The sequence below is a fragment of the Salmo trutta genome, chromosome 13 (genome assembly GCF_901001165.1).
Source record: "Salmo trutta chromosome 13, fSalTru1.1, whole genome shotgun sequence".
Lineage (NCBI taxonomy): Eukaryota > Metazoa > Chordata > Actinopteri > Salmoniformes > Salmonidae > Salmo > Salmo trutta.
The window spans coordinates 21,226,896-21,244,030 of record NC_042969.1 but is presented as its reverse complement, the minus strand read 5'-3'; the positions used below and the strand labels follow the sequence as shown (position 1 = coordinate 21,244,030).

Here is a 17,135-nt window from a genome sequence, read left to right as displayed (position 1 = left end):
GAAGCAAAATTCTGGATTGGATTCATCATCTAACTGCCAGTGACTAGGAGAGTAGCTGTGCACACCCCAACCAAGCAGCACAGCATCTTGACACAATGCCCTCTTAACACGGAAGCCAGCTGCACCAATGTGTCGGAGGAAACACCGTGCACCTGGAGACCGTGTCATCATGCACTGCACCCACCCCAGGAGTCACTAGTGCGCAATGGGAAAAGGACATCCCTGCCAGCCAAACCCTCCCCTTACCTGGACGACGCTGTGCATCCCATGGGTCTCCCGGTCGCAACAGAGCCTTGACTCGAACCCAGAATCTCTAGTGGCATAGCTAGCGCTGCGAAGCAGTGCCTTAGACCACTGCTCCACTCGGGAGGCCTTCATGAAGGTTTTTAATGGAGATTCATAATGCCACAGTGAGGACTATAAAATCGCTTTGAATAAAATCATACAGGCTTATCAATGTTAATATTAATTTTAATACATATTTGCGTTGTAGGAACTGAAGGCAGGGTGTGTGATCATGGGAGGGAAGGGAACTGGGGCGACTGTCAACAGGGGGTTGTTGTATTTAAGGAAGCACTCCTAGTTACTTGTCTGCTCTGAGCACCTCGTCATCATCGTCTTCTTCTCATCGCTCCACACCGCAGCACGGCCATGGCCTTCAGCGGCCATCATGAGATGGAGAGCCAGGGAAATGTCGATAAGTTCACGGAGTTACTTGGTAAGAACCACCTCATGATGTATCGGAATTGTACAATGTAAAAACAACTGTACGTTCAACGAAGATGTTAGATCACAAAGGTTTTACCTCGTAGTACAGAGGGAATATGTGTTGTCATAATTGTACTCCTCAGTAGATGTGTGTTTGTCAGTATATAAAAATAATCACAATGCACCAAAGATAATATGACAATAGGAGTCTAGTAGGTAATAAAATACAAGTCTAAACCAGATATAGAAAATAGAGGTTATATCATCATATAGGTCTATCGTTTACAAGGGTTATCCAAGAACATGGTTGAGGAAGGCAGTGAGGTGAGTTATGTTATGATTCCCCAAATGTAATGAGATGGCATAGATCGGCCTTCTGTCTGGCCCTCCAGATCTCCAAGCCCGCGGAGTGAACGGCTCCACATCCATTGAAGAGAAACAGCAAGAGGGCTCAAAGCGGCCTGTCTCTTCACTAAGCCTTATTGAGCTAGAAACACATCTTCCCTGTTTCCTAATAAGCAGTTAGGGGAGACGGACTGCAACTGTTACTCTACTGCAACAGCGGAGCTCAGGATGATTCTAAAACAAAGAAAGCTGCCTTGGCAAGGAGTTTGGTGTTCTCTTGCATGTTCATTTTACTTTTATTTTACATGATCAGCTGGTACAAAGAAATAAGACATTACTTTATTCACATGAAGGTAGTTCATGGATTCCATTGACACACTTCAAACATTGAATACCAGGAAGTTGCATAGATTGTTTGGTGTATCTCTTTTTATATTAAAGATGAACAGGGGACCGTTGCTGGAAATGTACTGGAAGGGTGATCCAGGTGGTATGAGTCATCCAGATCTTTCTGGAGGTGAAACAGTAAAATACGGGTAGTTTACGAGGTAGCGGGAACAAGGTTTCCAGTAACAGCACACACAGAAGAGCTCTGCCTCAACACGTTACATTTTTAATGTCAGATCCTCTTGTTGATTCTCTTCATGGTCACACCCTTCTCCCCGGCGGTTGTACAGAGCTGTATAACAGAGAAAGGAGAAAAGAACACGGAGAGAGGGTTTATCAGAGTATTGGAATTAAAATATCCATTCTGTACAACATCAAATATCCACATCTAAGTATAAACAACAGTCTCCATCTTTATATGTCTCTTTCCTTTAATCACTCACTAACTCAATCACTCTCCTCTTTCTTTCTTTCTTTCTTTCTCTTTGTCTCAGTCTCTTTCTCTTACCATGATCAGCTTGTCCCCACTGATCTCAGCAGTGAAATGATACTGGGGGAACGGAATAATTATCTTGCCTCCTTCCATGGTGACGGTTGTCTAAGAGGGACAAAAAGAGTTCAGCACGTGAATCACAATCAGATGGAAAGTACAGTACATACGCTGTATCTCTTTGAATACTATTCCATGAGTTTAAAGAGCACACTTATTAATGTCTTCATTCATTTATTCACTCACCACGAATTTAGAGCGTAGCATGCTCTCTAGCTCACACTCCTTTCCGATGGTGAACTTGTTAGTCAAGGTCCAGTTGGGAATAATCTGTGACCAGGTAAAATCGTCCCCCTCCTGAAGCACTTCTGTTATCACTTTGAAGTCAGTTTTGGCATTGGCAAACCCTGGGGTAAAAGTACAGAGGGTACGGTAAGGGTTATATGTTAAGGTTGGGGTTAGGGTAAGGGTAGGGGTAAGATATGGGTTAGGGTTAGGATTAGACTGATAGTTGCGGCTAGTGTTAGGATTAGAGTTAGGGTCATTGTTAGGATTAGAATTAGGGTTGTGGTTAGGGGTAGAGCTACGGTAGTGAACGGTGGGAGAGATTAATGGGGAAAGATTGAGCTTAATGATATACACATCTAATTAAAACCTTTTATTTTGACTCAAACACATTAAACAAATCTTTTAGAGTTTGACTTACCAATTGCCTCCAGAAACTCATCGTAATTCTCTTGACTTTCAAGCTCATACGTCCCAGAGAATGCCATGATGGTGAAGAACTGACCAGAGACAGCAGAGAACAGACAGGAACTCTAGAGAGGTGGGTTATTCTCCTTCTTTTGAAAGAATTCTTTCTTTTTATCATGCAATGTTCAGTGACTCACTGACAAAAATGCCTCATTCCCTCCCTCCACACACAGGCATCACTGACAGCAGCACAAAGACTCCAAGAGGAAGTATGTAGGGCACATGCCAGTCATGGCACCTTGTCGTTCTATTGCCAATGCAATGACATAATGTTGCTGCACGCAGAAACAGTCAGGTACTCAAGTGTTCAGAAAAGTGGATTTCAGCTATGCTATTCACTATTGGGTTGCTGTTGCTTTAAGAAATGTCATATCGGATGTGATTGAGTCATACAGAACAAGTTTGTACAGTATGACAGACAGATGTTCCTAATAAGATGCACTGCACATTGCTATAGTATTGCTTACGTAACACCCCTATGGTGGATACGTAGATAGTCTCTCCCAGAGCCATGTATTTAATTATATGCATCTGGTTCATCCTTTTCAGTGTTAGGCTCCCGAGTCAGTATTGATAATAAAGATAATCTTGGCCTAGAAACCTATATAAAAACAAACCTTTTATGACAATGTCAAAAGTTTTAGAACACTTACTCATTCAAGGGCTTTTCTTTATTTTTACTATTTTCTACATTGTAGAATAACTGTGAAGACATCAAAACTATGAAATAAATAATAGTAACCCAAAAAGTGTTAAACAAATCTAAATATATTTTATATTTGAGATTCTTCAATAACCACCCTTTGCCTTGATGACAGCTTTGAACACACTTGGCATTCTCTCAACCAGCTTCAACTGGAATGCTTTTCCAACAGTCTTGAAGGAGTTCCCACATATGCTGAGCACTTGTTGCCTGCTTTTCCTTCACTCTGCAGTCCGACTCATCCCAAACCATCTCAATTTGGTTGAGGTCAGGGGATTGTTGTCACCACTTCCACCGAAGGTGGTTCCTCTCCCTGTTCGGGCGGTGCTCGGCAGTCGGTGTCGCCGGCCTACTAGCCATCACCGATCCTTATTTCCTTTTCCGTTTGTTTTGTCTGTGGTTCTTTCACAGCTGGTTTCATTTGCCTTAATTGCTGTGTGTATAATTACCCCTGTTGCCTGCCTAGGTTTGTGGGGGATTATTCATGTAATGTTGCTCGTTAAGGTTGTGGCTTATTTGTTTTCACGTATTATACCAAGTGTGTATAAGTTTAGGAGCGTTGTTCCTTATTTTTCTCCTTCCGTGAGTAACTGGTTTCTCTGTTGTCGTTTATTTTGGTATTGTACCTGACCTGTATGTTTGTGGACTTGCCGATTAAATTAATGTATCTCGGACATCTCTGCTCTCCTGCACTTGACTCCTTCACCTACCTCTAAACACAATATCGTCACAGAATCCCGCACCAACTTGATGGAGTCAGCAGGAGCTGACACGCTCCCGACATCTATGGAGGAGCGCGTTCAACACCACGCAGCAGTATTACACTGTCTGGGGAGCGCAATGGATCAGGTGATGGCGACAATGGAAAGATGGGAGAGAGGTGGCCTTCCTACACCTCCACCAGCCACACTCCAACCAGTCCCACAACCCTCTCCTTCGTCGCCTGGTCCCAGTGGAATTCGGCTCGTGCTCCCGAGGGAGTACGATGGGATGGCGGCTGGGTGCCAGGGGTTCTTACTCCAGATGGAGCTATACCTGGCAACCATTCACCCGGCTCCTTTGGGAGGTGAGCGCCCTCATCTCCTGCCTCTCAGGCAAAGCCCTGGAGTGGGCCAACGCGGTGTGGAACGATCCAGACTTGGCGAGGGACCACTACCCAGAGTTCACCCGCCGCTTCCGGGCTGTGTTCGACCACCCACCTGAGGGGTGAATGGGTGAACGTCTGTTCCATCTAAGGCAGGAGACAAGGAGCGCACAGGACTTCGCCCTAGAGTCCTGGACCTTGGCCGCCGGCGCGGGATGGAATGACAGGGCCCTGATTGATCACTATAGGTGCAGTTTGCGCGAGGACGTCCGTAGGGAGCTAGCCTGTAGAGACACCACCCTCACCTTGGACCTGCTGGTAGACATGTCCATTCGGCTGGACAACTTGCTGGCGACCCGTGGACGTCCGGATTGGGCCCTGTCAGTTTCATCCCCTAGCCCTTCCACTCCAACGCCCATGGAGCTAGGAGGTGCTGCAGCGAGGGCGAACGGAGGAGGAGCCCTTTCCTGTACCAGCTGTGCTCGTAGAGGGCACATTGCTGACCGGTGCTGGAGGGGCTCTTCTGGGAGTCGAGACGCCAGGCCAAGCACTGCTTGGACACCTCAGGTGAATTGGCACCAGGCTCACCCAGAGTCCCCTGTTGGTCACATTTATGTGGTGATTTCTTTTCCTGAGTTTTCCCCGCATTCCAGGCATAAGGCGCTAGTAGATTCAGGCGCAGCAGGGAATTTTATTGACCGCGGTTTTGCGCATAGTTTAGAGATCCTCCTTGTTCAGATTGATAAACCCTTCCCAATGCACGCCTTAGATAGCCGACCATTAGGGTCAGGGCTAGTCAGGGAGGCCACGGCTCCACCGGGCATGGTTACACAGGAGGGTCATGAGGAGAGAATCAGTCTCCTCCTCATTGATTCTCCTGTGTTTCCGATGGTGCTGGGGATCCCCTGGTTGGCCTGTCACAACCCTAAGATTTCGTGGCAACAGAGGGCTCTAAAGGGGTGGTCAGAGGAGTGTTCAGGCATGTGTGTAGGGGTTTCCATCGGTGAAACGACGGTGGAGAGTCCAGACCAAATTTCCACAGTGCGCATTCCCTCAGAATATGCCGGTTTGGCTATCGCCTTCTGTAAAAAGAAGGCGACCGAATTACCGAATTGTGCGATAAATCTCCTGGTAGACGCTGCACTTCCCAGGAGTCACGTGTATCCCCTGTCACAGGAGGAGATGGTGTCTATGGAGACATATGTCTCTGAATGCCTGGGGCAGGGGTACATTCGGCCCTCCACATCACCTGCCTCCTCAAGTTTCTTTTTGTGAAGAAGAAGGAGGGAGGTCTGAACCCGTGCATTGACTATAGAGGTCTAAATTCCATCAGGGTGGGGTACAGTTACCCGCTACTTCTCATCGCCACGGCGATTGAGTCATTTCACGGGGCATGCTTCTTCACAAAACTGGATCTCAGGAGTGCATATAACTTGGTGCATATCCGGGAGGGAGATGAGTGGAAGACAGCGTTTAGTACCACATCCGGCCATTATGAGTACCTCGTCATGCCGTACGGGTTGAAGAATGCTCCAGCAGTCTTCTAATCCTTTGTAGACGAGATTCTCAGGGACCTGCATGGGTAGGGTGTGGTGGTTTATATTGATGACATTCTGGTCTATTCCGCTACCCACGCCGCGCATGTGTCTCTGGTGCGCAAGGTACTTGGGCGACTGTTGGAGCATGACCTGTACGTCAAGGCTGTGAAATGCTTGTTCTTTAAACAGACTGTCTCCTTCCTATGGTATCGCATTTCCACATCAGGGTTGGTGATGGAGTGTGACCGCATTGCAGCCGTGCGTAATTGGCCGACTCCAACCACGGTAAAGGAGGTGCAGCGGTTTTTAGGGATTGCCAACTACTACCGGAGGTTTATCCGGGGTTTTTGGCAGGTGGCTGATCCCATCACGTCACTGCTGAAGGGGGGACCAGTGTGTCTGCGGTGGTCGGCTGAGGCGGACAGAGCTTTTGGTCCCCTGAAGGCTCTGTTTACCTCGGCTCCAGTGCTGGCTCATCCGGATCCCTCTTTGGCATTCATAGTGGAGGTGGACGTGTCCGAGGCTGGGATTGAAGCCGTGCTCTCACAGTGCTCAGGTACGCCACCGAAGCTCCGCCCCGGTGCTTGCTTTCGAGGAAGCTCTGCCCGGCGGAGCGAAACTATGACGTGGGGGATCGGGAGTTGTTGGCTGTCGTCAAAGCTCTGAAGGTGTGGAGACAGTGGCTTGAGGGCCTCAACACCCTTTGCTCATCTGGACTGATCACCGTATTCTGGAGTACATCCGGGAGGCGAGGAGACTGAACCCTCGCCAGGCAAGGTGGGCTATGTTTTTCACCCGATTTAGATTTACTATATCATATAGACAAGGTTCCCAGAACACTAAGGCAGATGCACTGTCCTGACTGTAGGATAGGGAGGAGCGGTCCATTGATCCTACTCCCATACTTCCGGCCTCTTGTCTGGTGGCACCGGTGAGGTGGGAGGTGGATGCGGACATCGAGCGGTGTCGCGTGTAGAGCCTACTCCACCACAGTGTCCAGCTGGACGGGTGTACGTTCCGCTTGAGGTTCGTGACAGGCTGATCTGGTGGGCTCACACGTCCCCCTCCTCTGGTCATCCGGGCATCGGTAGGACGGTGCGATGTCTTATTGGGAAGTACTGGTGGTCCACTTTGCCCAAGGACGTGAGGGTTTATGTGTCCTCCTGCTCGGTGTGCGCTCAGTGCAAGGCTCCTAGGCACCTGCCCAGAGGGAAGTTACAACCCGTTCCTGTTCCACAGCGGGCTCGGTCATACCTGTCGGTGGACTTCCTGACCAATCTGCCCCCGTCACAGGGCAACACCACGATCCTGGTCGTTGTGGATCGGTTTTCTAAGTCCTGTCATCTCCTCCCTTTGACCGGTCTGCCTATGGCCCTACAGACTGCGGAGACCCTGTTTTCTCACGTCTTCCGGCACTACGGGGTGCCTGAGGACATAGTTTCTGATTGGTGTCCCCAGTTCACATCCAGGGTGTGGAAGGCGTTCATGGAACGTCTGGGAGTCTCAGTCAGCCTTACCTCGGGTTTTCACCCCGAGAGTAATGGGCAGGTGGAGAGAGTGAACCAGGATGTGGGTAGGTTTCTGCGGTCATATTGCCAGGACTGGCCAGGGGAGTGGGCAAAGTTCATCCTATGGGCAGAGATGGCCCAGAACTCACTCCGCCACTCCTCTACAAACCTGTTGCCCTTCCGGTGCGTGTTGGGGTATCAGCCGGTCCTGGTACCATGGCATCAGAGCCAGACCGAGGCTCCTGTGGTGGACGATTGGGTGAGGCGCTCGATGGAGACCTGGGAGGCCGAAAGGCGGCAGAAGGCAAGCGCTGACCGCCACCGCAGCGAGGCCCTGGTGTTTGCACCGGGGGACCAGGTCTGGCTCTCAGCCCTCCACCTACCCCTCCACCTGCCCTGCCGGAAGCTTGGTCCACGGTTTGTGGGGCCATTTAAAGTCCTGAGGAGAATAAACGAGGTGTGTTATAGGTTACAGCTCCCCCCTTATTACCGTACTAACCCCTCGTTTCATGTGTCTCTCCTCAGGCCGGTGGTGGTTGGTCCACTTCAAGAAGGTGAGGTGTGGGAGGTCCCTCCGCCCCCCCTGGACATCGAGGGGGCCCCGGCGTATGCAATTCGGTCCATACTGGACTCGAGGCGTTGGGTGAGGGGCCTTCAGTACCTCGTGGATTGGGAGGGGTATGGCCCGGAGGAGAGATGCTGAGGGAGTTTCACCGCCTCCATCTGGATCGCCCTGCGCCTCGTCCTCCGGGTCGTCCTCGAGGCCGGCGTTTGTGGGAGCCGATTGTCAGGGGGATTGGGGGGCACAGTCACGTCTTCCACCGAAGGTGGTTCCTCTCCCTGTCCGGGCGGCGCTCGGTGTCGCCGGCCTACTAGCCATCACCGATCCTTTTTTCCTTTTCCGTTTGTTTTGTCTGTGGTTCTTTCACACTTGGTTTCATTTGCCTTAATTGCTTTGTGTATAATTACCCATTTTGCCTGTCTAGGTTTGTGCGGGATTATTCATGTGATGTGCCTTATCACTGCAGAATGCTGTGGTAGCCATGCTGGTTAAGTGTGCCTTGAATTTTAAATAAATCACTGACAGTGTTACCAGCAAAGCACCCCCACTCCATAACACCTCCTCCTGCATGCTTTACGGTGGGAAATACACATGCGGAGATCTTCCGTTCATCCATACCGCATCTCACAAAGACACTCCAATTTGGAGTCCAGACCAATGGACAAATTTCCACCGGTCTAATGTGCATTGCTCATGTTTCTTGGCCTAAGCAAGTCTCTTCTTCTTATTGGTGTCCTTTTGTAGTGGTTTCTTTGCAGCAATTCAACCATGAAGGCCTGATTCACACAGTATCCCCTGAACAGTGGATGTTGAGATGTGTCTGTTTGGTATTTGGAATTTGGTATTTTATTAGGATCCCCATTAGCTGTTGCAAAGCAGCAGCTGCTCTTCCTGGGGTCCAAACAAAACATGAAACATAATACAGAATGACAAGAACAGCTCAAGGACAGAACTACATAAATTACTTGAACTCTGTGAAGCATTTATTTGGGCTGCAATTTCTGAGGCTGGTAACTCTAATGAACTGATCCTCAGCATCAGAGGTAACTCTGGGTCTTCCATTCCTGTGGCGGTCCTCATGAGAGCCAGTTTCATCATAGTGCTTGATGGTTTTTCGACTGCACTAGAAGAAACTTTCAAAGTTCTTGACATTTTCCCGATTGACTGACCTTCAAATCTTAAAGTAATGATGGATTGTCATTTCTCTTTGCTTATTTGAGCTGTCCTTGCCATAATATGTACTTGGTCTTTTATCAAATAGGGCTATCTTCTATATACCCCCTACCTTGTCACAACACAACTAATTGGCTCAAACCCATTAAGAAGGAAAGAAATTCCACAAATTAACTTTTAATAAGGCACACCTGTTAATTGAAATGCATTCCAGGTGACTACCTCATTAATCTATTTGAGAGAATGCCAGAGTGTGCAATGCTGTCATCAAGGCAAAGGGTGGCTCTTTGAAGAATCCCTAATGTAAAATATATTTTTATATTTCTAACACTTTTTGGTTACTACATGATTCCATATGTGTTATTTCATAGTTTTGATGTCTTTACTATTAATCTACAATGTAGAAAATAGTAAATATAAAGAAAAACCCTTGAATGAGTAGGTGTTCTAAAACTTTTGACCGGTAGGTAGTGTATACTAGGACGATCTACACTCTTAGATAAAAAGGTCCTCTCTAGAACCTTAAAGGGTTCTTTGGCTGTCCCCTTTGAAGAACCCTTTTGGGTTCCATGTAGAACCCTTTCTACAGAGGGATATACATGGAACCCAAAAGGGTTCTACTTGGAATCCAAAAGGGTTATCCTATGGAGACAGCGAAGAACCCTTTTGGAACCCTTTTTTCTAGGAGTGTATAGTACTAAATATGACCACCAACATACACAACATGAAGCCTGCATGATGAGTGTTACAAATTCCATTTTCCCTCACTTGTATTTGAAGTCTCTGTGATGTGACAACCACTGTGCTAGTCTACATCCTTCACCCATCTGGGGTCAAAGCACCAAAGGACCAATACACAACCAGATTGTAGCTATGTCTTTAATGAAAGTAAATAAGTAAGACAGTGTGGGGTAGGATAGGGTGTTTTTTATATATAGGAGGTGTATAATATGGGGTAGTGAGGGCTTTTTATTGAAGGTGTATAGTATGGGGTATAGGGGACTTTTTATAGGAGGGATATAGTATGGGTATAGGGGGCTGTTTATAGGAGGTGTATGATATGGGGTATAGGGGCTGTTTATTGGAGGTGTATAATATGGGCTATAAGGGGGCTGTTTATAGGAGGTGTATAGTATAGGGTATAGTGACTCTTTATAGGAGGTGTATGGTATGTGGTGCAGGGGAGAGTTTTTATAGGAGGTGTATGGTATAGGGTGAAGGGGGCTGTTTATAGGAGGGTGTATAGTATTGGGTATAGCGGGCTGTTTATAACTTGTCGTTCTATTGCCAATGCAATGACATAACGTTGCTGCACACAGAAACAGTCAGGTACTCAAGTGTTCAGAAAAGTGGATTTCAGCTATGCTATTCACTATTGGGTTGCTGTTGCTTTAAGAAATGTCATATCGGATGTGATTGAGTCATACAGAACAAGTTTGTGCAGCATGACGGACAGATGTTCCTAATAAGATGCACTGCACATTGCAATAGTATTGCTTACGTAACACCACGTATGGTGGATACAGTGAGGGAAAAAAGTATTTGATCCCCTGCTGATTTTGTACGTTTGCCCACTGACAAATAAATGATCAGTCTATAATTTTAATGGTAATTTTATTTGAACAGTGAGAGACAGAATAACATCAAAAAATCCAGAAAAACGCATCTCAAAAATGTTATAAAATGATTTGCATTTTAATGAGTGAAATAAGTATTTGACCCCTCTGCAAAACATGACTTAGTACTTGGTGGCAAAACCCTTGTTGGCAATCACAGAGGTCAGACGTTTCTTGTAGTTGGCCACCAGGTTTGCACACATCTCAGGAGGGATTTTGTCCCCACTCCTCCTTGCAGATCTTTTCCAAGTCATTAAGGTTTCGAGGCTGATGTTTGGCAACTCGAAACCTTCAGCTCCCTCCACAGATTTTCTATGGGATTAAGGTCTGGAGACCGGCTAGGCCACTCCAGGACCTTAATGTGCTTCTTCTTGAGCCACTCCTTTGTTGCCTTGGCTGTGTGTTTTGGGTCATTGTCATGCTGGAATACCCATCCACGACCCATTTTCAATGCCCTGGCTGAGGGAAGGAGGTTCTCACCCAAGATTTGACGGTACATGGCCCCGTCCATCGTCCCTTTGATGCGGTGAAGTTGTCCTGTCCCCTTAGCAGAAAAACACCCCCAAAGCATAATGTTTCCACCTCCATGTTTGACGGTGGGGATGGTGTTCTTGGGGTCATAGGCAGCATTCCTCCTCCTCCAAACACGGTGAGTTGAGTTGATGCCAAAGAGCTCCATTTTGGTCTCATCTGACCACAACACTTTCACCCAGTTGTCCTCTGAATCATTCAGATGTTCATTGGCAAACTTCAGACGAGCATGTATATGTGCTTTCCTGAGCAGGGGGACCTTGTGGGCGCTGCAGGATTTCAGTCCTTCACGGCGTAGTGTGTTACCAATTGTTTTCTTGGTGACTATGGTCCCAGCTGCCTTGAGATCATTGACAAGATCCTCCCGTGTAGTTGTGGGCTGATTCCTCACCATTCTCATGATCATTGCAACTCCATGAGGTGAGATCTTGCATGGAGCCCCAGGCCGAGGGAGATTGACAGTTCTTTTGTGTTTCTTCTATTTGTGAATAATCGCACCAACTGTTGTCACCTTCTCACCAAGCGATGGTCTTGTAGCCCATTCCAGCCTTGTGTAGGTCTACAATCTTGTCCCTGACATCCTTGGAGAGCTCTTTGGTCTTGGCCATGGTGGAGAGTTTCGAATCTGATTGATTGATTGCTTCTGTGGACAGGTGTCTTTTATACAGGTAACAAGCTAAGATTAGGAGCACTCCCTTTAAGAGTGTGCTCCTAATCTCAGCTCATTACCTATATAAAAGACACCTGGGAGCCAGAAATCTTTCTGATTGAGAGGGGGTCAAATACTTATTTCCCTCATTAAAATGCAAATCAATTTATAACATTTTTGACATTTAATTTCTTTGTCAGTGGGCAAACGTACAAAATCAGCAGGGGATCAAATACTTTATTCCCTCACTGTAGTATGGGGTTTAGGGGGCTGTTTATAGGAGGTGTATAGTATGGGATATAGGGGTCTGTTTATTGAAGGTTTGTAGTATGTGGTATAGGGGACTGTTTTTATAGGAGGTGTATAGTATGGGGTTTAGGGCTGTTTATAGGAGGTGTCTAGTCTGGGGTATAGGGGGCTGTTTATAGGAGGGTTGTATAGTATGTGGTATAGGGGGCATTTTATAGGAGGTGTATAGTATGTGGCATTGAGGGCTTTTTATAGGAGGGTGTATTGTCTGGTGTATAAGGGCTGTTTGTAGAAGGTATATAGTATGGGGTATAGGGGGCTGTTTATAGAAGGTGTATAGTATGGGGTTTAGGGTGCTGTTTCCTCACTCAGACCGACTCATCTGAGAATCTGAAAGTAGAAGAAACTGTAGTTATTTGTATAGTTTCTATAGTAACAACATCATTACTTTGTGCTGCATATGCATTCAAGTCAATGCTAATGAATACATTGTCTGAGGCCATAGAGGTAACTGTAAAGTATATACTATTCTTATTAGTGGGAGTCAGGTTCTGGTTCAGGTGGTACATATTCCCAGACCACAGAATTGGGATTACAAGAATGGACATACATGGACAGGTGGCAATATTGGGTGTACCACAGGCATTGAATGTTTAGTATTCAATACAAACTCAATGACGCCATGGGAATGTTCAATGATGATGTTCAATGATGTTTATTTGAAAGCACATAGTTCTCATATGCCACCCATAGAATTAGAAGTAGTACAGACAAAGCAGCCCAGACTATTGCAATCCCGTGGAAAAATGCCATGATCTGAGAGAACATTTCCATTATATTTATTGTAATACTATGCTCCAGAAAATGGGAGAGTAACTGGGGAGGAGGTATCATATGTCTGCCTGATGCTCAGTTTTTCAAAACGTATTTGTGTGGATACAGTACCCATTGTGCTACAAATGCTACCCTTTTCCCCCCTCGCTAATTTAAAAGATACGCTCCTTATGTTTCCAGCAGCGGGTGGCTCAATACTGAGTTTCCTGAAGTCCCACATGGAGATGGAAGTCATCTTGTCAGAGGACAGGGCGAGGGAGAGTTATGATGGTGAGAAGAAGCGGGGCAGAAAGAAGGGCGTGAGGTGCATACCCGAACCGGCTACGAAATACAAGTCAAGTACTTTCACCTTTGGGTCAAGTACAGGAGATACAAATGCAGTTGATTGATAGTGAACTTGAAATTGATCCTGACAAAAATGAGGAGAAAGAACCTGCATTGTCAGTCAAGAAGAGAGCTTCTGAGTCTGACCCAATGATCAGGAAAATGCCCAAGATGTCCCAGTGGGCCGATTCCGGTTGGCCAGATAGCTTTGTCCGGCCGGCCTGCCAGATAGCTAAGTCCAGCCAGCCAGATAGATATGTCCGGCTGGCCAGATCTAGCTATCTGGCCGGACCTAGCTATTTGGTAGGCCAGACGTAGCTATCCGGTCAGGTCCAGCCGGCCAGATAGATTGGTCCGGCCGACAGACCGGCCTGAAAGCTAAGTCCGGACAGAGCTATGTCCGGCCGGCTGGCCATCCAGATAGCTTGGTCCGGCCAGCTAGATAGCTAGGTCCAGCCGGACAGATAGCTTCATTAAATAGTACCAGCAAAAAAACAGTCTCAACGTCAACACTGAAGAGGTTACTGCGGGATGCTGGCCTTCTAGGCAGAGGTGCAAAGAAAAAGCTATATCTCAGACTGGCCAATAAAAAGAAAAGATTAAGATGGGCAAAAGAACACAGACACTGGACAGAGGAACTCTGCCTGAAAGGCCAGCATCCCGCAGTCGCCTCTTTACTGTTGACATTGAGACTGGTGTTTTGCGGTTACTATTTCATGAAGCTGCCAGTTGAGGACTTGTGAGTCGTATGTTTCTCAAACTAGACACTCTAATGCACTTGTCCTTTTGCTCTGTTGTGCACCGGGGCCTCCCACTTCTCTTTCTATTCTGGTTAGAGCCAGTTTGCGCTGATCTGTAAGGGGAGTAGTACACAGTGTTGTACGAGAACTTCCGTTTCTTGACTATTTTTCACATGGAATAGCCTTCATTTCTCAGAACAAGTATAGACTGAGGAGTTTCAGAAGAAAGTTCTTTGTTTCTGGCCATTTTGAGCCTGTAATCGAACCCACAAATGCTGATGCTCCAGATACTCAACTAGTCTAAAGAAGGCCAGTTTTATTGCTTCTTTAATCAGAACAACAGTTTTCAGCTGTGCTAACATAATTGCAAAAGGGTTTTCTAATGATAACTTAGCCTTTTAAAATAATAAACTTGGATTAGCTAACACAACGTGCCATTGGAACACAGGAGTGATGGTTGCTGATAATGGACCTCTGTACGCCAATGAAGATATTCCATAAAAAATCTGCCGTTTCCAGCTTCAATAGTCATTTACAACATTAACAATGTCTACACTGTATTTCTGATAAATTTGATGTTATTTTAATGGACAAAAAATGTGCTTTTCTTTCAAAAACAAGGACATTTCTAAGTGACCCCAAACTTTTGAACGGTAGTGTATATGCTATATTTTATTTGTTGTGTTGTTTCCTGTTTGGACCCCAGGAAGAGTAGCCTATAGGCATCCGCTAATTGTGGATCCTTATAAATACTATAATTATAAATGATGAAGAGATTGAATATGCACACTGACGGCAGATGCGATTTTGTCAATCTCTCAAGATACTTTGTAAAATAATGCTGTTATCCCAATATAGATGTTGATATCTCACCAAGTGTCCAGCAGCAAGTGATCAAGAAATATAATTAATTCCTGCAACATCTGGATTGTTAGGCATTTCTCACGGCCCAGATTTCTCAACCTCAAAATCCCAGTAAGTCCTGACAAAAATGGTGGCCTACTTTTCCTCCACAATGACATTGATGGAGGTCCTAAGGCATGAACTATCAAATCAAATGGATTTTTTTTACATGCGCCTAATACAACAGGTGTAGACCTTACAGTGAAATGCTTACTTTCACGCCCTTAACCAACAATGCAGTTTTAAGAACATACCAAAAAAAGTAAGAGATAAGAATAACAAATGATTAAAGAGCAGCAGTAAATAACAATAGGAGGGCTATATACAGGGGTAGCGGTACAGAGTCAATGTGCGAGGGCACCGGTGTCGAGGTAAGTGCAGTAATATGTACATGTAGGTAGGGTTATTAAAGTGACTATGCATAGATAATAACATAGAGTAGCAGCAGTGTAGAAGGGGTGGGGGTGGGGGGGCAATGCAAGTAGTCTGGGTAGCCATTTGATTGGATGTTCAGGAGTCTTATGGCTTGGGGGAAGAAGCTGTTTAGAAGTCTCTTGGACCTAGACTTGGCACTCCGGTACCGCTTGCCGTGCGGTAGCAGAGAGAAAAGTCCATGTCTAGGGTGGCTGGAGTCTTTGACACCGCTTGGTATAGAGGTGCTGGATGGCAGGAAGCTTGGCCCTGATGTACTGGGCCGTATTCACTACCCTCTGTAGTGCCTTGCGGTCGGAGGCCGAGCAGTTGCCATACCAGGCAGTGACGCAACCAGTCAGGATGCTCTCGATGGTGCAGCTGTAAAACCTTTTGAGGATCTGAGGACCCACGCCAAATCTTTTCAGTCTCCTGAGGGGTAATAGGCTTTGTCGTGCCCTCTTCACGTCTGTCTTGATGTATTTGGACCATGATTGTTTGTTGGTGATGTGAACAAGAAACTTGAAGCTCTCAACCTGCTCCACTACAGCCCCATCGATGAGAATGCGGGCGAGATTGGTCCTCCTTTTCCTGTAGTCTACAATCATCTCCTTTGTCTTGATCACGTTGAGGGAGAGGTTGTTATCCTGGCACCACACGGCCAGGTCTCTGACCTCCTCCCTATAGGCTGTCTCATCGTTGTCAGCGATCAGGTCTACCACTGTTGTGTCTTCACAAGGATCTGAGGACCCATGCCAAATACTTTCAGTCTCCTGAGAGGGAATAGGTTTTGCCGTGCCCTCTTCACTACTGTTGGCTTACTTGCAAAATGTTCCAAAAATATGTGTTACATACAGTACATACTTAATGAACACAACTGGCCTACAATACAGTCATTGAACCTACTGTACATTATACCAGCTTTGACCAGGATTTGTACCTGATTCATCTAATCTTCTTGATTGATGATTGTGATCAGTTATATCTGGTGTGTTGGGCTTATAGTGAGATTGATATTCAATGTCATTTTCACCACTGGTTTACAAGCATATTGTCAATATCTGACTTGACATACAAGGTAAAAATGAACATAAGGATTGGGTCAGGTTTTATAGCAAAGTTTATTATTTAAGGCAGCACCCAGTTGTTGTGGGTAGAGAAGGGTTAGATAGATCCTCTTGCTGATTCCACTGTTCCATTCTCTCCACTGGCAGCAAAACACTGGGTGGAAGGTAGGAGAGAGAAGATGGTAAGAAGTCATCATACAGTTTATAGTGTTGACTAAAATAGAATTGTTGAAGATTATACAATGGTACAGTCATACGGGATGCTTTGAATACACAGGATGGTTAATCATCACCTGGCTTGTGGCAATAACATTTCTCTCTCTTTTTCTCTCTCTCACCCTCTCTCTCTTTCTCTCTCTCTCTCACTCTCTCTTGAATGCAAAATGAGAAGTATGAAAAAATCGGAAGCTTTTTGCTGCCTTTTTCAACAATATCGTCACCATATTCCTTTGTACTGCTTTCAGACGCCATATAGAATAGTAGGAGACAGCTAGTTTCTTACCAATGTGCTTAAGGAATTCATTGTGGATCTCATATCTCCCAGTGTAAGCCTGGCAGCT

The 17,135-nt window shown here is 46.1% G+C and overlaps 1 protein-coding gene across 1 annotated transcript; it reads right to left on the bottom strand.

Annotated features, from left to right (window-relative positions):
- Nucleotides 1–1,318: 1,318 nt before the first annotated feature.
- Nucleotides 1,319–3,018, bottom strand: LOC115205433 (gastrotropin). The gene is made up of 4 exons (XM_029771405.1): nt 2,637–3,018; nt 2,177–2,337; nt 1,949–2,038; nt 1,319–1,732 (listed from the first exon to the last, which is right to left on the bottom strand). Exons 1-4 carry the CDS (start codon nt 2,701–2,703, stop codon nt 1,673–1,675), a joined length of 378 nt encoding a protein of 125 aa, XP_029627265.1. The 5' UTR covers nt 2,704–3,018; the 3' UTR covers nt 1,319–1,672.
- Nucleotides 3,019–17,135: the final 14,117 nt, after the last annotated feature.